The sequence below is a fragment of the Acartia tonsa genome, chromosome 7 (genome assembly GCF_053477335.1).
Source record: "Acartia tonsa isolate MP-2025a chromosome 7, ASM5347733v1, whole genome shotgun sequence".
In the NCBI taxonomy this organism is placed as follows: domain Eukaryota; kingdom Metazoa; phylum Arthropoda; class Copepoda; order Calanoida; family Acartiidae; genus Acartia; species Acartia tonsa.
The window spans coordinates 12,108,531-12,134,682 of NC_137266.1; the positions used below are offsets into that span (position 1 = coordinate 12,108,531).

At 32.9% G+C, this 26,152-nt stretch overlaps 2 protein-coding genes across 2 annotated transcripts in view; both read right to left on the reverse strand.

Moving 5' to 3' along the window:
* Positions 1–321: 321 nt before the first annotated feature.
* On the reverse strand, positions 322–19,083 carry LOC145324845 (lysosome membrane protein 2-like). The gene is made up of 23 exons (XM_080167535.1): positions 19,044–19,083; positions 18,632–18,681; positions 16,291–16,380; positions 15,649–15,723; positions 14,355–14,458; positions 13,073–13,133; positions 12,166–12,213; positions 11,513–11,553; positions 11,103–11,202; positions 10,768–10,855; positions 10,151–10,209; positions 9,506–9,571; positions 9,187–9,272; positions 8,515–8,587; positions 8,281–8,318; positions 7,724–7,786; positions 6,605–6,683; positions 5,675–5,750; positions 5,078–5,146; positions 2,927–2,983; positions 2,336–2,424; positions 1,492–1,569; positions 322–858 (listed from the first exon to the last, which is right to left on the reverse strand). Exons 1-23 carry the CDS (start codon positions 19,069–19,071, stop codon positions 733–735), a joined length of 1,644 nt encoding a protein of 547 aa, XP_080023661.1. The 5' UTR covers positions 19,072–19,083; the 3' UTR covers positions 322–732.
* A 2,274-nt stretch (positions 19,084–21,357) lies between these two features.
* LOC145324846 (glutamate receptor ionotropic, kainate 2) overlaps positions 21,358–26,152 on the reverse strand; it is a 46,860-nt gene continuing 42,065 nt past the window's right edge. The window contains exons 33-36 of the mRNA XM_080167537.1: positions 25,468–25,556; positions 24,869–24,942; positions 23,844–23,930; positions 21,358–23,328 (exon numbers count right to left, since the gene is read on the reverse strand). Of these exons, the coding sequence (XP_080023663.1) occupies positions 23,183–23,328; positions 23,844–23,930; positions 24,869–24,942; positions 25,468–25,556 (396 nt within the window). The 3' untranslated portion in view covers positions 21,358–23,182. The remainder of the gene's footprint in view (positions 23,329–23,843; positions 23,931–24,868; positions 24,943–25,467; positions 25,557–26,152) is intronic.

The window sequence follows — 26,152 nt, forward strand, 5'->3', positions numbered from 1 at the left end:
TATAAAATGTACAATTCAAATATTACCAGAGGTGGATTCTTAAAAAAAATTTGCCCCCCTAATCGCTTAGTGGTGCTAATTGTTTTCGTGAAAAATTCTCCAAAATCACATAAAAAATCTACAAAAATTAAATAAAATAAAATCTTATGTTCATAACCCTTCTATGATTTTGTTTAATTTTTTGTAGATTTTTAATGTGATTTTGGTGGATTTTTCACGAAAACAATTTTGCCCCACTAAGCGATTAGTGGGGCAATATTTTTTTAAGAATCCACCTCAGTTTTGTTTAGCCCCGAGATGAAAAAGACACGGGCTAAAAACCTGGTTTTAATCTCATAATTGTACATTTTTATATTAGTAGAAAATTCTATATAATACGATGCATATATAATTTTTTTCGTATGGATGCGAACCGGTTGTTGTCAACTGGATAAAAATCGGTTCCAAATGAATACAAGAAAAAAAATGTTCTTTTAGGGCAGCTTTTTACTAACAGTTTTGTGTTTCCCTAATTCATAAATTTTTATTTATCTATCGTATTATAGACAGCATTCCGTGGATAGTAAAATGCCTCATAAAAAATCTTGATTGGTCAGTTCAAGCTAAAAGTATTCAAACCTTTCAACCAATAGAAGTAATTTTATGTATCATCATTAAGAATGTCCATTGTCTTATCCCTTAAAATCCCTGATTATTTTGTTACTTTTTGTGGATATAAATGATAAAAGTAAACTAAGCATAAGATTTTTTCTTTCCACAAGAACAACAAACTTCCATAACAGCGAGTACAACCAGGATAAGGCCACCAACACCAATCATAAAGCCAACCCCAATATCTACTCCAAGGAAGGGAGTAACCTGAAAGAATATAAATATACAATGTGCAGCGTTGTGGAGCCTTTATTTTCATTAAAATACGGCTCCAGGTTAGCTACAAAATTAGATTTTTTACTAATTATAATATGGAAACTCTTTTGTTTCGTGTGTAAGTAAATGCCCCTTTATTGTTTTTCAAGTCCATTTTTATCAAAAATTGAACTTTAAATCTTCAAAAGTCTAAAATAGACTTGGCAAAAAATATATTTTATGGTGAAGCCAGAGCCGTTATTGTCAAAATCAAATGGCTCCGCAACGCTGACAATGTGTAATACGACTATTTGTAGACAGTTTCATGCACTGCACAGGGTTATGTCATGAAGGGACTGTTAATTAAATGAAAGGTAGCTATTAGTAAAATTTTGTTTTAGAGGGTTGTTGATACCCACCTTTCCTTATCCCTTTCTTTTAATGCATAAAACAACTTTTTCCATCAGTAATCTATGATGAACAGTACACTTAGTTTTCATGGATGTTATTAAAGATAGAATGGTTGATAAGATTCCTATTTTCTTAAATCAGAGGTACTTTAAAATCTATCTTTGTGTGATTGAAGCAACTCTATAATTTGATCTAAAACATAAGTATGTCCGTGTAAATAAATAAAAATCTTACCAGTTGAGCTTTCAATTCTTTAAGATCTTCATCACCAATAGAAGCACCTTCATCAACCCATACCACAGGGAACACTGCCTAAACATTTGGATACTTTGTCAGGGTTCTTAAGGGATAAGACAATGGACTATACATAAAACGGACACCCTCAAATATGAAAAACTTAATTTACTCCATAAACAAATAGAATAAAGGCTTAATAGTTTTGGTCAATGAGAGTTTAATTAGGATTATTGGAGCACTATGAGTTTTAACATTCTATGGTTGGAAAACTCGAGCTCACCCATAGACGTTTATTTCTTATATGGATCTGGCATGGATCTTGAAGCAATGAAGCGGGGCATTTTGCAAAAGTTAGAAATTGGATGATTCTGTGTAATAAAATTAGTCGCAAATATAGGTATTAAATGCCAGGGAACACTGCGCAAACAGAGGGATACATCTTAAGGGATCAGACAATGGACTATAAATGGATGAACACCCCCAATTATGCTAAACATTTTCAGGGATCTTAGGGGATGAGACAATGGACTATAATTAATAGCACAAACCCAAATATGCTGAGCAAAATTATTCCTCATATAACTAAAATCGCATCTTATTATAGACAGCTTTCCGAGGAAAATAAACAGAAAATGTTGAGATTAAAACCAGTTTTGTTAGCCCCAAGGGGCCGAAGGTCCTGGCTTTCAAAACTGGTTTTATTGTTATGATTTTTCATTTAAATATTAGTAGAAAATTGTTTGTAATACGATGCTATGCATTATTTTACAGTATAGATGAGAACCGGTTTTAATCCAGCGGATATCAATTGGTTCCAAAGCCAAACTATAAAACTGCTTACCTCTCTAACTTTCTTGAGACAGTCCAGGTATTGATTTTGTTGCATGGGAACATTCACTTGAATTCTTTTATGCGCGTCGAGTGCCACACCTACATTATTTATTAATTTATGCGCGTCGAGTGCCACACCTACATTATTTATTAATTTGTTTTTTTTTAAACTATTTGCTTTGCCCCTCTATCCTCTATGGAGGTCAGAAAAAAGCTTGTAATATTCTAGTGGCTACGCCCCTAGAAGCCTCAAGGGGCATTTAAGTTATTTTTTTAAAAGAAAATAAAAATATTGGAAGGATATTTTTTCTATGGGTGATTTCTTATGGGAGGGTGTAAATACATTCCCCCCAAAAAGTTTTTAAAAATTCCTAGACCCTTAATAAGCTACACCGTAGAGGAGAACCATAAAGGTTAAGCGGATAGCGAGATCATTCGCTACTGACAAAAAAATGTAAATCTGTCCCAAAATTATTTGACTTATCGTCCTACAAATCACAATCATAAGAATTACAGACTTTCTGTCCGGAAGAGATCAAAAATGTCTTAATTATTAATCAAGAAAAGTTTTAAAATGATAGGATGATTCTCGTATGTTTACCTGTCATTGGCTCAATGTTCAGGTATGTTGTGTGTAGTGTTTCATTGGGTTTCAAACCTAAACAGGAATGATTATATTCCCAGGGAGGTAGGGAACAATGGGTTGTTTATTACACCAGTTCCCAAAGTTTTTTTTAATAATGTTCTCTATTCGTTGGATTAACAACGTTGGTGACTTTTATTGAATTTTGATTGGTTGAGTTTCCAAGCGTTTTCAACCACTAATTATTATCTACCGTAGGGTTAATTTTGTGTATCATCATTAGGGATTAAAATCAATTTATCGGCTATTGTCTTATTTCTTTATATCACTGGCTACCAGTGATTTTTAATATTTTAGTTGGAATATTTAATTCTTAAGCAATCCAATTTCTTTGGGTGACCTTTGGGCGTGTTTGCGATTACTCCCTCCCTGTAAAAATTGTTAGCATTTTATCGATATCAAGTTTCTTGGGTTTATGCTGAATATATGGATTTAATAAAAAAATGTTAATGACTGACTTGATATATACAAATCAACAATATGTTGGAATTAATGGATATTATGAAAAGGGATAAATTGTCGTCAATTTAGGTTGCTAATAGGGACCTTATTTATTGGTTTTTTCGTTCATCCAGTAGGAGGGGAGGGTTATCGTTATTTTAGCCAACTGCGAGTATTATTTATCAGAGTACATAACAATCTTGTACAACATCCAGGTAATAATATATCGAATAATAAAACTTAATCTTAAACTTGTTTATTGACAGAATAAGCTTAAAAAAATCTAATGTAAATATTTTGTTTTATAATAAAGATTATTATTGACTTAATAAGAACAAAAGATAAGGTTAATTCAGTTGCATAATTTAAGGTCAAATCACATGTTTTGTTGCTCTTAATTATGTAAAAATGTTTTTACATTTTGAACCAATGAAGACTTTAAGAAATATAGATACATATATCTTTAGCAGGTTCTTGTCTATTTTTTGGAAGGGTGAATAAAATAAATGGCCTCTGGAAAAAAGTTACAATTTCTATATTATACTTCCTATACTAAAATTTAGGATGTCATTAAATATCTAAGACACAAGCCTTTAGAATAGAGGCAATGCCTTTTTTATAATTTTACTAACATACCAACAGGGAAATCTTTAAGCGTTTGCACGGCGTTACTACAAAAGATTTGTATACAAAAGTCCTAAGCCTACAAAAGACCTGATCTGACAAAAGGCCTAAATAAAATATAACATAAATATACCATTTCAGGGAGAATTGAAGTAGGTAAGGTAAGGTAATAATGAGACATGCACGGTTAGAGCCCTCTGCAGTGGTTAGGTCTTTTGTAATTTAGGTCTTCTGTTGAATTTGGTCTTTTGTCCACTTTGGTCATATGTTGTTATAACTATTTTGTAATTTAGGTTTTTTTTTGTATGATTCGGTCATTTTTAGATCTTGTGAAAAATAAGGTCTTATGTAGGATTTAGTCTTTTTTTAGGTATTTTGTAGCAATGCCGTTTTCACCACTGAAATAGTTGATAAAAACGGGGTGCTGCCACTTTTACCACTAGCAAAAATACAGCCACTGTGTTTTTGACAAAAAGTGGGTGTGTTTTTGTCAATTTCGATTATGGCTGTGTTTTTGGCAATATTTTTTTATCCACTGTCAAAATTACACCTTCACTGCTGTCATAAACACAGTTTTACTGTCATTTTCACACCCATGAAATTCAATGAGGCTGTCAAATTCACAGTTTTGATGACAAAAATACACCTATTTTCATATTTCTAATAAGTATTTTAACCAAGTTGTTAAAACTTATAAATATTAATGTTTATAGTTAAATTAACCTACACAACAATAATTCTAAAGATTGTTGTTCATAAACATATTTATTAAAAAGGGGTAGCTGCACAAAATGCATTTAAACTTAAATTTATTTAGTGAACGGCATATATTTTCCTATTTAATGGTTTCAACTATATTATTGTTTGTTTTTTATTGTAATACAAAATTATATATCTTAAATCATTTTTCTGAAATGCACTTCATGCAACTATGCTTTAACTTTTTTTTCATCATGTAAATTAATCTACACAACAATAATTCTAAAAGTATCAAAAGAAGGTAACAGACAAATATTGGATATTATATATATTATAAAAACTTACCATCAATAGAATCAACCATACTTTGTCTTGCATTCAGAAAATGCGGCAGAGAAATAATTACTGGAGCTCCCTAATTATTCATCAGTACAAATAATAAATTAACAAGGATAATTTCGTTCAGTTATAGGCATGCATTGGCAGATAAACAGGGATAGAAAGTAAGAAGTAAGACTGATAATACTTCCCTTATTTAGAAATTTTGTTTGTTTGTTTAGTTTAGGTTATATTGGGTTGCACCTCAGGATAAGCCCCGCAGAGATTCAACATAGGTAAAAACTACTCCCCTTATTATCAGTCAATTTCAAAATTAAGGGGGAGATGTTATAAGTGCTTGACCAGTAACATGAGCCCAAGCCTTCAAAGACTTTCCTCCTCCATCATGTTGAGTCATAATTTTAGAAAATAAAGTGAAAAAGAGAACTAAATAGAGAGCAGCATTACAGAAAAACGGACTGACAAACATTTACAAAGCAAATTCACTGAAAAATTGAATTCTCACACAAGAAAATCAATTTCACTAAAATAAAATAATTTAGCATATAAGCGCATATGCCGCGCAATATTTAAAATCAATCAATCAATAATTTGTACTAATTTCCTGGCATCCAGTGAGATCCAACATGCCATCGTGACAATGTGTGCACTCACTGAAGTCCCATTCGTCATTTTCATCCTAAAATATGTTACAATGAGGGGCAGATAACCTTCAGGGATCTAAAGGCCAATTGGATAAGACAATGGCCGATAAATTGATCTACACCCAATATAGTGATACACAAAATTACCCCTTTTCTATATAGATACAATTAGTGTTTGAAACATTTTGTCACTCAACATTATGAACCAATTAAAAAAATTAATTAAAGTCCCCAAAGTTTAAAACCAACTATGGGGACTATAATCAAAATGAAATAATTAGACTAATATCTCCTCCCTCCGTGGATAACTTTACCTGTAAGGTTAGTCTAATAGAAATATATTTTATTGGAAAATTATAAATTTTCATAATCATTATGAAATTAAACAAGTGAGGGGAGAAAGTCGCTCAAAAATTCAGCATGTGACGTCATAAAAATGAGGGATTATCCATCTCTTTTTTAGGGGTTTTCTTTTCCACTCCTCCTCTCCTCATCCCTCATTTTTATGACGTCAGGATTTTTTTTGAGCGACTTTCTCCACTCACATTTAACAAAGATGATAACGTGCACAAATGAGTTATAGAGCAGATATTTATTGTCATAAAAATGAATTGGTCTTTTGTAGCATGATCAACAAACTGACAGACCAAGTAAACTAACTACTTCATTTGTTTACGGAATCTCCACAAAAAATTAACAGTTTATCTTAAATAGCAGTTGAGAAATATACGTTTTTTCATAACGGATTTCATCTCTAATAAAAGTGCTTAGTTGTCTATTTCCTATTATATATTGTATATAGGTGTTTTTTTTTGTCTGTTGCTTATGATTTCGGGAATAGTCCCTTTATTTCCTACAAATAAATAATCAAGTTTAAAAATAAACTTACAACTTTAACACATTGTTCCACTCCCGGACAAAAGCAGGCATTCTCAGGGTTGGTAAACTCTAATACTTCAGACTTCACTCTAAAACACGTAAGGATCTTAAGGGACAAGACAATGGCCGATGAATTGATATGTACATCCCCGATCAGCGTTGCGGAGCCGTTTGATTTTAATGCAGCTCCGGCTCCGACCTAAAATTAAGAATAACAAGATTTTTTGCCAAGTCTATTTTTGACTTTTAAAGGTTTTGATAAAAATAGACTTAAAAAACTTAAAAGGGGCATTAGCACACGACACAAAAGAGATACCAAATAATAATTAATAAAAAATCTCTTTTTTTAGCTAACACGGAGCCAGAGCCGTTTTTTAACAAAAATTACGGCTCCAGCTCCGGCTCCAGGAAAATATGGCGGCTCCGGCTCCACAACGCTGTCCCCCATGATGATAATCAAAATTACGCCTTCAGTAGATTAGAATTATTGCTTGAAAAGTTTAGGCACCTATAGTTAAGACCAAACCATAAAAATTCAATAAAAGTATCCAAAGTTTTAAAGCCAAGGAATATGATAACGTGGTTACTTAACATTTGGGTACTAGTATAATTTAAGCTGTATGTCCTCTATGTACAGAGAAGAATATTTGGGAAAAAAGTCCCTAAATGACGTCATAAAAATGAGGGATGAGGAGCGGAGGAGTGGGAAAGAAAACCCCTAAAAAAAAATAGACAATCCCTCGTTTTTATGTCGTAACATGTTGATTTTTGAGGGACTTTCTTCGTCTTCATATTTGGGGGTTTGACTTTATTAAAGAGTTTAACAACAAAAAATAACTCTCCTTATAATAAAGTAACAGGATGTTTGTTTGTTTGTACCGAAATATCTCGCTTACCGCTGAACATATGGTGCGCCTTTACAATGTAGCTTCTTATAGGTCCTAGGAAGGTTAATAGCAAATTTGGGGGAGTGTAACACCACCCTCTCTAGAGAAATCACCAAATATAAAAAACGCCGCCCTGCGGATATTTTTGGCAAATAGCTAAAAAAAATAACTAACACCATCTAGCGGCGAAAAAAATATTTTTGGTAAGTAGTTAATGAGTTGTTTTACTTGTATAAAAATACCTAAATTGATAAGTTTCTACACCATTCATATCATGATCTTCATGGTAGGACAGATAGATAGATCTAAATCAATAATTGGTTTGGCTTTCAAACTGAATCAAATCTACAAAACCTTAAATTGATGAACTTAAATTGTGTTTATATGTTTGTACAATACATTCTTATTAAAAAAAAACAATATATAAAACTACTTGACCGATTATCCTAACTTATCCTTTAAAGCTAACAGAAAATTTATTTATAATTCGGGGAAGGGTTCCTAAAAAAGTCCCCTCCTCCCCAATAAAAAGCGTTAAATTGAAAGGGGAGGGTCGAATAATCCGTGGAGAAAAAACTTGCCTTGTATGATTTAATTAAAAAATGCTCACAAAAATGATAATAATTTTTTTAAAATTATTGAAGCGCTGAAAAGTGTGATGTGTGACATCATAAAATATGTCTAAAAAGGAAGGATGAAAGGAGAAGTTGGAAAGGAAACCCCCTAAAAAAGAGATGGATTTAGATGTATTTTTATGACGTCACACAAGACACTTTCCAGCGCTTCTAAATTCTCTTACCTGCATAAGTCAGAACTGAATAACCACAGATCCTGATCCTAAAGTAATGGACAATAAGTTATATACCATAATTTTCAACAAGAATTAAATATTTGTCAGATACATAATTTAAACTTAAAACATAATTTTTCTTTTAAAATCATACAAAAAACAAAAAAAATATACGATAATTTTGAATTGAACAGTAATACTTGGATTGACGGATTATATTCACTGATGGTAGATTATGTTTACCTTTGGAACAAATGGTGGATATTGTGTTCCATCTGTACCAGCCAAATCATGGCACATCCCAGTTAAACCAGATCTAAACAAAATTTAGTTACAAAACTTGTCCCTAGATGTCTCATATTACTTGTAAGGAATCTGATTTCAATTCTTACTAATGTAATTTGTTTTACACCTATTTTCTTCTTTTTTTGTCTTGATTTTATGGCCTGCATGAAAACAATGTACCAATTTACATTTGTGCATGCTCCTGCTAGATACAAGATTAATTTTGCTCGGAGAGTTGTATTAATTACATTTTAAATTTGAATATTAGGAATGCCATAAGATTTTAAAGTTGTCTCTATTTTGTTTGTGTTTTAAAGGAAGCCTGCTAGAAATACACCGCTCTAAATGCTGAAATACTCTCACAAGTAGACTCAATAACCTAAATTTGAAGCCTTCACCTTCAATAGCAAAAAAGTTATATGCATTTTAAAATGTCATGAAATTTTTGAAATTTTTTAGCACTCATGATATAAATATCACTATTAAATTACGTCAGTTAAAAGCAAATTATAGTCTTTTTTTGGAAATGAAGTTTGGATGCCAGTAACTGATTACAATTTTACAATAAACACTTTGCAGACTTTCTTTAACATATTAGTTAATAAGATTGTCAAATAGATTTTTTTCTACCTGTTTGCACTCGGAGTCTTTGGTAAATCTCCCCACCAATTTTGTGGCAATTTAGGTTTTCCATTATACTCCAAAATATGTTGATACTAAAATAAAATATTTTTTTTTTTTTAAGAAACTAGATAATATTTTGAAGTTAATTAGATTTGATTATATGCTGATTTTGATCGTACAGAATATTTGATATAAAGGTTGATTCTAGATTTTTGAATTTCATGATGCTCAATCGTTTCAAAAATCCTGTTTATAAAATAAGTAATAAACAAACAAACAAAAAACTATAACCTTCTAATTAACAATTCTATAATAACACGTTTACCTTAGTTATATCATAAAGTCCAGAGTTAATTTTGTACCATCCATTATCTGCAGTACCATTCTTACCCTAAATCATGCTATTATCATAGAGGTCTTTTTTCCTTAATCTTCACAAGTGATCATTAAAAAGACAAAATTTATTGTAACTATGCATTTAATTTTACAAATGTAGTACTGAACATCAAGAAGGTAATTTTTGACGGGTGGCAAAATAGATTATTAACAATTTTTTTTCTTGTTTTAATTAAGGCAGTCCTTTTACAAAAACAAGGATCACAACACCCATAAAAGCGAAGAATGGACAAAAAAAAAACAATAACACTTTTAGAGTGTCAGAATTTGTCAGTGTCAGTGAATTTGTTGCAAAACTTCTTAAATTCAGGATACTGCTTATGGACAATGGACATACTTACAATATTGTTCTATGTTGCTCTAGGAATCAGTTTTCAAAAAACGAATAGGATAATTATATCACAAGAAAAATTGTTATAAAAAACAGCATGGTTTAAATGGACGTACGTACTTTCTGGTAATGATTATAGAGTTGCTATGCTTTTTAAACTGTACCTTACTCATATCATTATGCACAGTTTTCAAAAAAAATTTAATTCAAATATGTCCGAATGAATGCATTTTTCAATATTACCTTGAAGAACGCGAATGATCCATCTGCAATAATTTCTGGTATTTCAACGTCACCAATTACTAAAAGATTAATATTTTCCATGATTTTTATAGAAATTATTTGTTAGCGCGTAAATTTACCAATTCAGGAATGCTTGTTTGACTTGAACGGGTGTATGGACACCTACGGGGTGTATCTACCCCCGAAACTAAAATTTTTGGGTGAACTTCGCGCTCACCTGTGGCAAAATCCTGTGTACGCCAATGTATTATACACTCACGATTTGATTCAGCGTGCCTACTACTTTAATATTGAAAAAAAAATTGCCTAATAAGAAAAGCAAGTCCTTTCATGTGTTAAAGTTAAGAAAGATCTCATAAAGGGTAAGCTGATCGTTCACAATATTCAGATTTTAAGCATTATGCATTTGGGAGGCAGTTGTGTCCATCTCACCCCCTGTCCCCCTCTTGTAGGAGTAAAGTTACTGAAAAATTTTATAGTCGGAAAGCTAAGTTAAAAGTAATCATGACTGTCCCTTCTTATATCTCTCCATGATGCTATCCTCTTCACAAAATGAATACTACACTGTCAATTTCTTAGCTACTATTGGACATAATCATCCTTGCTCGTATACTTACGGGGGCCAAATGTAGCATCATTTTTCAAAAATTCTAGCAAAGCAAGCAAGTAGTTCAGGCTTCCAGGTCTGTATCCTTCAAATATCAACTGATACAAACAGACTAAGTCAATTATATAGGATTAAAAGAAGAGTTAAAATTATAAGCTAAGGATAGAATTGTTACAATAACTCGCTATCAAAGGTTTTAGGGTGTATTGAGTATTATCTTTAAAATTATTCTTTTCCCTCACTAACAGTTTCACTGACTGCTTCAAACCCTCTTAAATATAACCATCAAATCTTTTTATAATTTATATAACTTTTGTTATTATTGATGCAGTCAAAGTCTGTTTCCTCATTCGCAGTCTGTGTTGTGAATAGGTCATCAATAAATGTTTCATTTTTTCCAGTAATTTCTTCATTCAAAGCTCCCAAAATAAATTCTTCAATATTTCTGAAAAAAATATTGTTAGTTTTGTTAGGCGTTCAATTTTTTTTTTTGGGGGGGGGGCAAGCACCTTCATTATGACATGTTAATAGGTAGGGGGTTGGTAACAGCACCCTCCTCATCGACATACTGGTAGGGGGTAGGGGGGGGGGGGGAGTTAAATTGATACCTTATAAATTTAATTTTCTTTAAGAAGTTTCACTGTAAACGTTAACAATATCGGTCTAGCAGTTAGCAGGATCTTAAGCTACACACAAATATACAGACATCCTGTTACTTTTACATAGGCAAGATCTTTTTTCCATTAAGTACTTACAGAGGTAACTCTGGAGGCAATTCAATTTGTTCAGCTATAATCTAAAATAAAGTAGCTGTGTTTAGTGACCTTGGAAAATGGGGATAGATGACACATCTTTAGGCCTACCTATTCTATTGACGTCATAGTAGAGGGAAAGAGTAAGGAAACTGGGAAAGAAATTCCCTAGAAAAGAGATGGAGTATAGGGTATTTCCTAACGTCAATAGAATAGGTAGGCCAAAAGCAGTGACATCTATCCCCATTTTGCTCGGGCACTATAGACAGATACTATCAGCAATTTCGAAAAACTTAAAAATTGACAGCCTAAATAAAGTGTGCTTTGATTACTGACCTAAATATATTTAAAAAAGGATTGCACAATAATTAGTTTATAAAGTCATACAATGCAGGGAGGGAGAGGACATTGGGCTGTTTATTACCCTGGTCCCCAAAATTTCATAATAACGTTTTCTTATTCGTTGGCTTAACAATTTTGGGGACTTTTAATGAATTTTGATTGGTTGGTTTATTAAGTTGAGTGTCCATATGTTTTTTTAACTATTATTTGTAATCTACAGGCGAGGTAATTTTGTGTATCATAATTGGGGATGTACATCAATTTTTCTCTTCCATTGTCTTATCCCTTTAGATCCCTGTACTAAAAAACTTTACCTTAACCATTGCAACAATACCAACAAGAGCCGGGTTGATTACTGTTATCTAAAGACAAATATGTATTTTAAGCAGAGGGCGTTTTTTTTATAAGATTTCTGTCGTCTTTGTTCAATCAATCAGTGACATGTCGTCTTTATCAATCAATCACTATTATGAAAATGCCCCGTAGGATTTAAGCAGTATAAAACTACTTTATTTAATTTTTTCGCTTTTGTTTGTACGGCCTTCATAGAATAAACAAACAAATTATCTTAAATCCATTTTTGCTGTATATTAATAAATGCATCTTTTTAGAGCTGAATTAGACATTGTACAAATGAAAATATTAATAATTTTGAATTCTTAAGTTGTATACTCTGTTTAAATCCTACGGGACACCCCACACCTCAGCCGCGCAAAAGCCTCAGTAAAATCGACGTTTTATAATAATAAAAAATATCCTGTTTCTAATATGGCCAGCTGCCTTTTCAATGATATTTTTTAAGAACCAGAGAGGGCTGAAAGTTGAGTTTTACGCGCGGCTTAGGCACGGCTGCCGAGCCCCGCTTTTAAGTGAAATAAATGTGGTATAGCTTTTACAGATGAAAAAAATTAACATTGGGTAAAATTGCCCCAAATCATCTGGTTTATAAACAGGAAGGTAGTTTTAATGGTATCCCCCCTATCATAACCTCAAAAGTAACAGGTTGTCTAACTGTTCTTGTGTTTGTCTGTGTCTAGCAAAGGATCTCGTTATGGTTCTCCTTCACATTGAAGGTCCATAAAACAAAAATCCCTCCCAAGCTTTTCACTTTAAAAAAATTTAATTCAAAGGAGGGAGGGATGACCCCCTTCCTCCCATTACCAAGTGCATCTAGAGGTCATTAGTGGAACAGCAAAATTTGATAATTGCAAGAAAAAAGACCTGCGTGTCTTCTGTACATTCACTACAAGATGCTGACGGGTCCAAATCATAGGCTATATAACTAAAATTAATTGTAGCTGTCTATGTTGCCTTAGCAAAATGCGGTTAGCTGTCACTGCTTTTGGCCTACCTATTCTATTGACGTCAGGAAATACCCTATACCCCATCTCTTTTCTAGGGGGTTTCGTTTTCCCTTAACTTTCTCTTTCCCTCTACTAGAAGTCAATAATATAGCCTATAAATAATAAAGCGGTGACATCTATCCCCATTTTCCTAGGGCACTAAACACAGCTACAAATTTAACATTTAATACAAACAACGATAAAAACTTTCATAAGAGCGCAGCTCTAAAATTAGACAAACATAAATACTACAGAGTGTCAGAACTTTATATTTTGTACTTTGAAAAAAATACATATTTCTAGCCCCTCTTACTATGCAGGGTCCTATCCTTACTACATAGATCCCTGCAGGGTTCTTCTAACAACCTTTACTTAACCTAGAGTATGCTTTAAGAAGAAGCCAGGGGGTAGCTTCTAACAATCAATTCTACAAAAAATCACGAAACCTTTTAAAATAAGGTGGAAGTATATTTTGTTTTTTTTATGTAATTGAAGAGGGTTGGGTAAGAAGGGGAGAAAAAGGGGAAGGGGGTTGTGGGGAAATTTTCCTTTAGAATTGTTTGTCAGAATACATTCCCTTTTTCCAGACAAGCAGCTTATGGTGCCTAATCAAAGATAAAGTCATACAATACAAATGACCAATGATAGGCCAGTATACATTTTAATTGACCAATGGTAAAATATATAATGGCCTACCATTGGTCATTAGTATTGTAACGTAATTTTTTTATTGGGCACTGCAAGCTGCTTCCTTTCAAAAAGTTTGTTTGTGGTTCAAATGTGATATGGGGGAAACCATTGGCGGCTGTTAGCAATGAAAAACAGCTTGTTATCCAAGCATCAATATTTGCGACTGCAGTTTTTAATGATAATAAGACTTGCATGCAGCTGAGAGCTTTTTATGAATTGGCATCATAACTGGTGGCTACAGCTGTATTTTGTCACAGGTAAAGAGCGCGCAATGGGCTGTTTATTACACTAGTCCGCACAATTTATAACAACTTTTTCTTATTCTTTGGCTTGACATTGTTGGGACTTTTATTGAATTTTGATTGATTGGTTTATTACATTGAGTATCTATAGAAGGGGTTATTTTGAGAATTGATCATTGGGGATATATTTCAAATTAACGGCCATTGTCTTATGACTGAATTTGTTACCTGCCATACTGGATTTCATCTTCGACAATTTGAATGCCCTCTTTCCTTCTAGTTTCTCTGTAGGCAAATGGTCCAATCTCTTGTACTGACGGTTTCTCTCCATTCTGTAATAGTTATTTCGTTGTATAGACATATTTCCTCGGATATTAAAAACAACAAGGATGACAAAGCTCAAAATTGTGAATGGATATCGGGAAAAAATTACTATAGAGCAGTGTCATACAATATTCATTAAACTTGATAATATCAAGCAACCTTTAAATCACGAAAACTTAAAAATCTAGAAATCGATCTAGCACCGCAATTAATAAACAAATCTTAGTAAAACTTGAAGGAAATATGTAGAATATGAGCATATTCAGTCCCTGATAATTTCAGCCGTCAATCCTTAATAGGAATAAAAAAATCATGAAAACCTAAAAATCTATGAATCGATCTATCACCCCAATTAATAAACAAATCTTGATAAAACTTGGTGAAAAGATGTAGAATGTAAAATAAATTAACCCCTGAAAATTTTAGTCACCTGTCTTGAAAATTACAAAAACATGAAAATCTAGGAATCGATCTAGCACCCCAAGAAGCAGACAGATGGAAAAAACAATGTATAGAATAGATGAGAATATATGATAGTAATCTTCACTAAAATAATCAGCTATCTATCTTTGATAGGAGCCAAGAAAATCACGTTTCCCCCATAGCGTTACGGACTTACTCTATGACGGATAGACAGACAAAGTGAATTATGGAGTAGCTTCGCTACTATAAATTACAAGATATATTAAAATTGAGTTTTCGATTTTAATATTCCAGTAAAAATTGTCTGATATACGATGATATTCGTCATTATATAGCATGGAAAAGAATCGGTTCTAATCCAGCGGATATTAATCGGTTTCGAAGCAATACTGGAATATTATTTTTGAAGTTCATGGTGAATAACTTTTGAAAGTAAGAGGTAATGATTAAGATATTCCTAAATATCCAATTCTCTCTCCCACACCTAATTTTTAAAATAGTTTCTAGCCAGCCCTATCTCTAAGGTATACTAACCTACAAACAGTTAATTTTCCTACCATATCAAATCATATTATTTTGTAGCATGACTTCGAAACTGATTAATAGCCGCTGGATTAGAACCGATTTTGAGCCATACTGAAAAATTATGTATAGCATCGTTTTATATTAAGTATTCTACGAATATAAAATGTACAATTATGATATTAAAACCATTTTAATATCTGCGGAAAGCTGGGTACTATAATACGATGCGATAAATAATTATTTTTTTTACCTTAATTTCTTCTGGATTTGTGACATTGAAAAATGTAAACTTCATATACACAGGAATTTCACTGCTAGGCTCAACCTACAAAGATTACAATAAAAACGAAGCTCCGAAACGGTTGAACAAACTAAAATAAAATTTAAAGTAAATTTGTTGCAAATTTGCTAAATACAGAAAACTGTTTAAGGACCTATTTAAATTTTTAAACTTATTAGAAATACCTAGCATATAACATTTTAATTCAAACATTATAACAATTATATCACATAAAAAGTTGAAAATCAACATGTTTTAAACTTATGGTCATTCTAGTAACGATTATTGAGTTGCTACCCTTTTTAAATTGTACCTAACTAAAACAGGAATCACCTTGCCAAGTTTGATATGCCTAAATTAACTATAAGAGCTATTCGTTACGGACGGGCGGACCCTAATTAAATAAGAGAAAGAAATATTTTTAAAATAAAGGAAAAAGAAAAAAAAAATATTGAGAGAGGTTAAACTATTTTAACTTCTATAATCCAATTGGTTCAGTAGTTACCGATATCTTAATCTTCATACGGACGAACAGACAGACATCAAGGTACTTTGTATTACAGACAACAAACATTTTGACAGGGTTTGATCATTAAAATCTTGGTAACTTACCCAAGTCTCCCAAATTTCCTCATTTTCTTGTGGATTCAGTTGTAGCTGGTCAATAACCATAGATTTCACAATTCCAGGAAACAGACCCCACTGAAAGTATATTTTGTTTACAGTATGGCTTCAAAACCGATTAATATCCAATGAATTAGAACCGGTTCTCAGCCATACTGAAAAATCATGTATCGGATCGTATTTAAGACAATTTTTCATAGAAGATGAAATAAAAATTATGAAATTAGCAATATCAGTTTTGTTAGCCCTGGCCCGGTTTTAATCTTTTTATTTTAATATCCGCAGAAAACTGTTCATAATACGATGCAGTTCACAACTATAACTAAGTTGTAGCTGCTCCATAAACATAGATTTGACATTTTAGGAAACATACCCCACTGAAAATAAACCATATAATTAAATCATCTTCGCTATGGCCCTAGAGGCTTCTAGGTACCCTTAAGGGGGAAAGGGCTGGACGTCGACCCCACACTTTCAATAATATTTTTAAAAAGAAAAAGGTTTTTTGGGTTAAATTTTTTTAGGGTCGATTTTACTTGAATGGTTCGTGTTACCCCCCCCCCCTTCCCCCCCAAAAATAGTTAAAAACCTTCCCTGGACCTCTGACAAGAAGCTGAGAAGAAGAACTATATTAGTTCAGCGGTTAGAGACACACACATTCTGATACTTTATATAAAGGATTAGAGCATAGGCCACGTACAATACACAGTGGGATCTTTTGCCAAATAACGGGACATTAAGGGTAGACAAAAGTAAACATCAATAAAAAAGCTTGTATTTGACGAAATGATGTAATTTTTTTTGCTTTAACTCAAAAATAACATAAATTTTGCTCCTGTTAACTTCTAATGTGCATTTGGTATGTACGTCTTGCTGTTTTGGAGGAGCGAAGCTACCCTATTTTTAAAAAATCTATAAAACTTCATAACTTTAGTTAGGATAGGAATATTTTAACAAAATCAACGTCTATGTAAATATTTCTTCAATGCAAACAATGTTTGTGAACATGAATATAGCGTCAGGTGCACCCAGTTCGAGTCCCGGCATTTTTAGGTAGGTCCAGTATAAGTAAAATAGGACACTTATAAGGCATGTTTTCAAATGTTTTTCTTTACAGATATAAACAACAATAACATAATTTTCAAAACACTTTTGATTTTGTGTTAATACCTTTATTCTAAGTCTAGCTATCTTCATTTAAAGTTTGTATAAGAATATAAAAATAATTACTAATATTATATTCTCTCTCAAATGTATATTTCTCTCTCTCTCTCTGATGCGTATATAATGTTTTTGCAATATTATAATTAATTCGCAAATTTGTATTTCTGCTGGACCAAAACCAGTTAGAAATACAAATTTTTTTAGAACTCATGAAATTTAGCAAATTTAATTGCTAAAATAAAAGTATTTATAAGTCATTTTTATTTAACGACTCCTTTAACCCTTAAATGTCCATTAAAACCGCGAGAACGGCAAAAATCGTTAAAAATCACGCCAACGGCGGCAAATAACGGCGTAACGGTTGGCCGGAGGCAAATAATGCAGAAGTAAAGAAAGACCCGCCTCAAAAAGTTTGAAAACATTGCAGAGATGACTTTGGGCATTAAAATGACTCCTTCCCCCTCTAACGGGGGAAAATTTGAAATTAACAAGAACGAAATTGTTCAAACCATGCAATGTAAAATGCTCAATTACTCAAAAACGGACAAGAGGCCCCAGGTTGTGAAAACTGTTTAATACACAATATATGTTGTATATTGATATTATTATTGCAAAACCCGGGGCCTCCTGTCCGTTTTTGTGTAAAATGGAGAAAACTGATTTTTTGGGGTTAAAAATCTTAATATTTTTGGTGAAATTTTCTCACAAAATGTCAATTTACACCACCAAAAAAATATTTTTTTTTAATTTTTCTTTAATTAGACATTGGTACAGGTATCTGAAAAGTACCTCAATCAAAAATTATTTTCATAAGATGAACATAAATGTATTTTTTGATGCTTTGAAAAAATTGTGTAAAAAAATCTGGAAAATCATCAAAACTGAAAAGAAATTTTTCACTACCTTTTTTAAAAATGGCATAAATCCGCCAAAAATGAATATTTTTTAAAAATTTCTTTTCTAGCTGTCTACTTACAGCCATTATTAATTCCTAGGATAGATAAAAGTCGATTTTAAATTTTTTGGATGTCCCGATTTTTTTCAAAAGATCCCACTGTGCAATAGTATAATTCTAACGTTGTTTTTGGAAGCGGTACGTTGATAGACGTTAACAGTCAAGCAAACAAAATCACACTTCTTATGAAATATTATTGCATATTAATACCTTTAACAGAACCCCAGCTGCAATGAGCAATAGTCCAAACACCAAGAGACCTATCCAAAAAAGACAATAGTTAGTAATATCAATAATTGTTGTTTTTTTTTATTTGACTGAATTAAATCAATATATACATGATTATTAAGAACAAGTTTTTTATGCTTTTCTCAAATCAGGTTAGGTCAAGAAAGGTTAAAAGAGCTCCAAAGGAGGATTATAGCCCCCCGCAGGGTTTAGTTTTTTTATGAAAATGAAATTTTTTAAAGGGGGGGGGGGGATAAAAAAAGATTTGATTTTCGAGTAGCAAGCAAGTTAATACAATGATAACATCAGCCTTACAAACTAAACTAAATGATGACGGACGGACAGACTGACATATTTACAAAATTTTATGGTAGCCCGGCTCTCATCATCATACCTGTTTTTATAAACGTGCTACACGCCATGATTCTGAAAAAAATCGCTTTCATTAAAAAAAAATTAACCAGTGCGTGGAGGGGGGGGGGGGGTCATTAGACAGGCCCCCCAACATATGATTAATCCTTAAGGTCTAGGTTAATATTTGATTGGTCTGTACAAAGTATCATAATCCAAATCTTTCAACCAATAATTTGAATGTGCACTAGGGGTATATTAATTCATCGTTCATTGTCCCTCCCCCCTTCAATTTTTTTTTTATAATCTGTAACACATTTATAAAGAACTTTTGTTAAAATCATGATGATAACATCACGACCGTGGCTCAACACGTAGCGCTTCCGGTCGTCATCGGTGAGGTGATCGGGACGAATCTCGGCCCGACACCGCGTCATAACTTAAGTCGGTGCTATGTCAGTTGCGCGACATGAATAGTTAGAGTAGGGGGAATGCGCAACTCATTACCATTACCTACGAAGGTCGTGTAATCAAAGGTATATCCTAATATCCACCAGTGCAGTGGGTGTTACAATCGGATGATGCCCTGGTACTCTAGATGATCACTTGAAATCTAAGGAGAATCCCGCCCCAATTAAGTAAAACAGTGATGATATTTTACTACTAAAAATGATGTTATTACACCAAGGAAAGTTTTGCAACTACCTAATAATGTATTTTATCTTTCTTCCCTTGAAAAAAATAATTAAATAAACACAATTAAAGATTAGGGATTAAATTTTTAAGTATGAGCGTTGAAGCAACTCTATGAGTAAGGGGACATTGGGCTGTTTATTACACTAGTCCCCAAAGTTTTATAACCACGTTTTCTTGGAAAGTTTTATTGAATTTTGGTTGGTTGGTGCAATAATTTGTCAAAAGTGTCCACAAGTTTTCACCACTGATTGTCCCCTACAGAGGGATAATTTTGTGTATCATCAATGTATTATCAATTTTGCGGATTTTCTCAAAAAGCGCCAATTATAAAATTTAATCTTTACTTTTTCCAGTATTTCATGATATCTGACTTTAACCGGAAACCGCTTAAATGGGTATTTTCAAAAACCTGGAATTTTTTAAGCCTACCCGTGCCAGTATCGCTTCGAAACCGATAAATATCCGGTGGATTAGAACCGGTTCTCAGATTACTGAAAATCGTATTATATCCAGTTTTCTATAAGTATACATTTTTATATCCGCGGAAAGCTTTTTATAATACTATGCGATAAATAACTATTCTTGTTTTTTTTTATTGACGCAAATAAAGATAATGTAATTCTTAATATTAATCTGTTGATCACTTGCTAACTTTTTAAAAACTTTTTATCTTACTTATTTTAAAAAAAAACTAGTAGCTGCGCTCCTAGCATCTAGGAGCTCTGTATTTGAAGGAGTAAGAAAAGTAGGGAAATAGCCTGAAACCAAAACTTAGATATAAAAATAGATAGACTAAAACCATCCAGGGACCTATAAGAAGCTTCCATAGAATGGAGAAATCAATTGGTTGAGTAGTTAACGAAATCTTAAGCTACAGACAAAAAAACCTTACTACTTTATATAATAGGACTAGCGGCTATGCCCTTAGCAATTAGGGGCTCTATATTCGAAAATAGAAAAATAGCCTAAAACCATACTCAGATTTTTTTTATTCATATGAAATAGCCTAAAACTATCTCAGACCCTATAAGAAGCTTCACTGTACAGGAGAACCATATTGGTTCAGCGGTTAGCGAGATCCTTCGCTACAGACAAAAAAGCTTTCCTATTTATATAATAGGATATGATAAAAGGCGTGGAGAAGAGGGTGTGTCCCAATTGAATCAGCCCATGGGTCCCCCTCCCCCTGGTAAAAACCTGTGCACACCACTGAGTATAACCATCCTTTATTTTTTTATGTACATATTTACAGAGAAATAGAGAGAGAGAGAGAGAGAGAGATAGAGAGAGAGAGAGAGTGAGAGAGAGAGAGAGAGAGAGAGAGAGAGAGAGAGAGAGAGAGAGAGAGAGAGAGAGAGAGAGAGAGAAGAGAGAGTGAGGACTATGGGGTGTTTATTGAACTAGTCCCCAAAATTAAAAAAAGGGTTTTCTTATTCATTGGCTAAACAACTTTGGGGACTTTAACTCAATTTTGAATGGTTGGTTTTTTGTGTTGAGTGTTCAAAAATTTCAACCACTTATACTAATCTACGGATGAGGTAATTTTGTGTGTTATCATTGGGGATTACATCAATTTATTGGCCATTGTTCCATCCCTTTAAATCCCTGACATATTTATATCTTCCATTATTTGATGAAAACTTACCATAAAAAAATGAAAGTTCATATTTTAAAAGTTTATTACCAATAAAAGTATACAATTAGCACAGGTTAAATTAATTAATTCATCAATATACAAAAAAAGACAAAATAATTTAAACTACAAATCCAATTTACAGATTTAAAATCACAAATAAAAAATTTGAAAACACAAAAAAAGATGAAAAATCATTTTCTAAAATCTTAAAAGTGTAAAAAAATTCTTTAAATATTCCATTTACTTTTTGATTTCACTGGTTCACAATTAAATAATGTATATAATATATGTTTTTTAAACATTTTTTTAGTAGCGAAGCTACTCAACATTCAACTTTGTCAGTCCGTCCGACAGTCTGTAAAGCTATAGGTTAATTATAAATTTCTTTTTAAAACAAATGGCTGTTTTTGTTGTTGTTGTAAAGATGCCATTTTTCATTGAGCATCTTCAATATTCTTACTTCTGTTCACCAATCCATAATTTCTTTGTGATTCGCTACTTAGAATGTTGACATCCTTGCTTAAATTACAATTTTATGCTTATATTTTATATGTACATTTAATTTCAAGCCTACAATTGTTTTACATTTTAAATCCTACAATATACATGCATATATGTACAAATAATATATCTATGCAATTTTATATAGTTATTACACTTATAAATTTTATCATTATGATTTAACAGTATGATAATCACTTATTCTTTATTTTTTTCATAGAGATTAAATTTTGTACTCTAAAAGGCTTGTCAATTAAACAATCAAAAATAGTATAACTAAGTATATTTTTAATTCGAGATATGATATAATTAAACAAACAAATCTTTGGGAAAAGTCCCTTTCATGGCAACGCGATTCGTCGTATTTTTAAAATGGCTTTGTATAGGTTATTTTAGGTTAGGCTAAGTTTTATTGGGTTAGGTGATTGCCACAGGATTAGGCAATTGGCCCCACAGGGTTAGAGCCCCCCGCAGTAGCTAGAAATAGGAGAAAAGCTACTGTGAAAAATACGAAGAATCGCCCCTTAAAGTGCGTTGCCACGAAAGGGAATATAACCAAACCTTTTGATCAGGACTCTTCAGCCCCGAGCGACATCCGCCTCTCGGAAAGTAAACTTATGCAATATCAAAAATCATCTGGAAGTCTAAACCTGACCCAAATACGAAAATCTCCCTCTTCATCAAAGGATTTCAAGCATCCAAGTGGGTTCTAATTTGAGGATTAGTCGCGGCTGACGCGCGGAGCTGACGAGCCCTACTTTTTACCCTTGGACAATTTAGAAACTAAGAAGAAAAAATATTTTAGTGTTTGAAAAATTTATTTTCTTTAAAAAACACCATAATTTGGCTTATTAAGGAAGCTTGTTTTGATCCAACTTTGGAAGCTTTTCTATGTGGAAGACAAAATCATAACAAAATTATTTTTGCACTATTGTGGACTGTTTTTTTTTACATTTCCAGTATGGCTCCGAAACCGATTAATATCCGGTGGATTAGAAACAGTTCTCAGCCATACTAAAATTAATGTATCGTATCGTATTATAAACACTTTTCCACGAATAAAATTTAGAAAATAATACCAGTTTTGTTAGCCTTAGCCTTCGGCCCCCCGGGGTTAACAAAACTAGTTTCAATCTTATGATTTTTCATTTTAATATCCATGGAAAGCTGTCTATAATACGATGAGACAAATAACTATTATTCATTTGTTTCCAATAGCTATCATTTTGACTAAACGTATATTATTAATTTTTACACTATTTCACAAAAAGGGATAAAATTTGTGGTTATCAAGTTCAAATTTATAACACATCTAATCCCTTTTTTCGACCTTAATACTGGATTGAAGGCTAGTGAAAGTGGTCCAGCGGATGTCCTGCCAGATTATGGCCGCCAGCTGCAAGGTTGTGGTGGCCGCCAGCCGCCATATTGTTGTGACCATTGTGCTGCTGATTATTCTGCGGCTGAACTGGGTGTATGTGCTCCATTATAGATCCTGTAACACATAAATTAGAAGCTGGTGATAGTGCCTATAAAAATGAAGCCAAATGACCAATGATAGGCCAATAAATAAAGTAAATTACCAATGATAGGCCAGTATGTATTTTAATTGACTAATGGAAGGCTAGTGTGACGTCATTTTTTATAGGCACTATAAAAAGCTTTCATAAATTAGCATGTTATTAGTATCGAAGCTAATCTATTATTCGAAACGTACGTCCATCTGTCCGTCTGCAAAAAATCTTTTGTGGGAAATGTGAATTTCTAGGCTGCAATTCAGGATAGACGTCTGTAATATATTGTGAAGATTCTCTGTACCTTGTTCGTCGGTCTGTCGTTCTTGATACAAACGATTTTTTGAGTGAAAATTCTAGATAAAATCAGATTCTTTTTTATAATTGGTAGAATGATACATTGAAAACTTATGATTTTTTACTTTTTAGAAATGCTATGGACTGTATTATTCGGTGGTAGGTCTTTTTTTATATGGCATGAGAAAAAGCTACTAACCTCCAGATTGTTCATAAGGATTGCTGAAAGCAAAACCACTATCTCCATTGACATGGGGATACTCGATATTTGAGGGGACATAGGTTCCTAAATAATACAAGATTAGTTATCATTGACATGGGGATACTCGATATTTGAGGGGACATGGGTTCCTTAAATAATACAAGATTAGTTCTCATTGACATGGGGATACTCGATATTTGAGGGCACATAGGTTCCTAAATAATACAAGATTAGTTATCATAAAAATATATGCCTTGGCATAACCTAGGGGTCTAAAGCGATAAGACAATTGATGTAAAATGTATGTATATTGTATAACATAATTACCCCTTCTGTAGATTACAATTAGTGATTGAAACGTCTAGATACTCAGCTTAATAAACCAACCAATCAAAATGCAATAAAAGTCTCCAAAGTTGTTAGGCCAACGATTAAGTCAGCGTAATCTAAAAACTTTGGGGACTAAACTAATAAAGAGCCCAATGTTTCCTCTCTCAAAGGGTATAAACATTAAATTAAATATTATTTTTAGAGGTTTTTGGGAGCTACTTTAGTATTTACTAATTAGGTCAGTCCCCCAAAATCCGCTAAAAATACGAAATATTTTTTTTTCAAATTAATTCAGCTATTGGTTAAATGTGATTGGGGCTATACAAATCAAAAGAATTTATTAAATAAAATTTAATTGGGAGGAAAGGAAAAGAAATAGGCCTTTATGCAAAAGGTATACAAATCATTATCAACAAGTTTAAAGTCTATTCCTTTATGTTCACCACGTACAATATATGAAAAGCAAAGATGTTTATTTCAGATAACTACCTCGCCCCCACTTTGGGGACCTTTTTGCTAGCAGACGAGAAAGAATTTCATTAAATTTGCTTTCTAAATTCAGCTGTTGCATTGCTTTTTTAAAAGAAAGGGACAATTTTTATGAAAAAATATTACTTCTATCCAATCTTATATAAAGTATTCAAAACTAGCATTATTATTTATCGTCCATTGTCTTATCCTTGTTCACTAACCTTCAGGTGAACATCTGGAGCAACTCCTTCTGAGGGCGGGCTTCTGTCGAGATCCACTACACCTCATTGCAAATCTAATTACAAAATATAGGTATCATTTAAAACTTTATAAAATGTTTCAAAAAGCTTAAAGTATTTGGTAGATAAAGTTCATTGTAAATATGTCCACGTAAAAGTAAGTGGATGTTTGCCTGTCTTTAGATTAAGATCTCGCTTGAAGCTTATATAAAGCCCAAGAAATATTTGTATCTTTTTTTGTGAAGGGTACCTCCACCCTTCTATTAAAAGTTGATGGTCGACTTACCCCCCCCCCCCCCACTTCAAGTACCACTAGATGAGTGGCCGATTGTTTAAGTTAAAGGAAAAAGGAGTATAAAACATAGATAGATGAGAAGTCTTATAACTATTTATGTCGCGCATTTGAAGCAGTAATAGGAACCATTTGTAACGTCTTTAGTTATGACGGGGTGTCGGACCGAGATTTAAACCCATCATCTGCCCGACGACGATCGGAAGCGCTGCGTGTTGAGCCACGGTCGCGGGTTATACAATACATACATACATAGTGTATTATAGAGTAGCTACGCTCTCAACAATACCTTAATTCCTGAGCCATCTCAGAACACAAACTCTGTCTGTCATTCATGGCATTCCTTCGAGAATTCCAACAAAATTCCAAAATAGCAACCTAGATAACAAGGATAACAATCAGAGAGAGAGAGAGAGGGGCAATTATTACACTCAGGGGCGTCCAAGCTTTTTTATTTGGGGGGGGGGGGGAGGGGTAAAATATTTTAAAGAGGGGGTAATTTGTATTGGGAGGGGGGCAGATTTTTTTACCCCTCCAAAATTTTTACCCCGGGGGTAAAATTTGTTGGGGGGGGGGAGGGGGAAGGGTGGAAATTACTCCCTGAAATCTGTTGGCAGGGAAAATTTTTTTTACCCCCTCTAAAATTTACCCCCAGGGTAAAATTTTTTGGGGGGATAATCTAATAATGTAAAAAGGTACCTTTCTAATAATGAAATACTATTAAATATTTAGCAAAAAAATTTTTTTTTGGTGGGGGGGTATTTACCCCCTAAAAATTTTTTTTTGGGGGGGAATACCCCCTTCTATATGGTTGGGGGTGAATTTTAAATGGGGGGGGGGGGTAATCACCCCTTAACCCTCCCCCTTGGACGTCCTTGATTACACTAGTCCCCAAAGTTTATAATAACGTTCTCTTATTCGTTGACTTAATAATTTTGGGGACTTCAGTAAATTTTGATTGGTTGGCTTATTAA

Excerpts from the sequence above, each read along its gene's own strand:
- LOC145324845 (XM_080167535.1), bottom strand. The coding sequence starts at position 19,071 with ATGGCGTGTAGCACGTTTATAAAAACAG. Across the intron at positions 2,984-5,077 it reads TATGGTTGATTCTATTGATG|GTTTGAAACCCAATGAAACA; the intron begins GTAAGTTTTTAT and ends ATTCCTGTTTAG. Across the intron at positions 859-1,491 it reads AAGAATTGAAAGCTCAACTG|GTTACTCCCTTCCTTGGAGT; the intron begins GTAAGATTTTTA and ends ATATTCTTTCAG.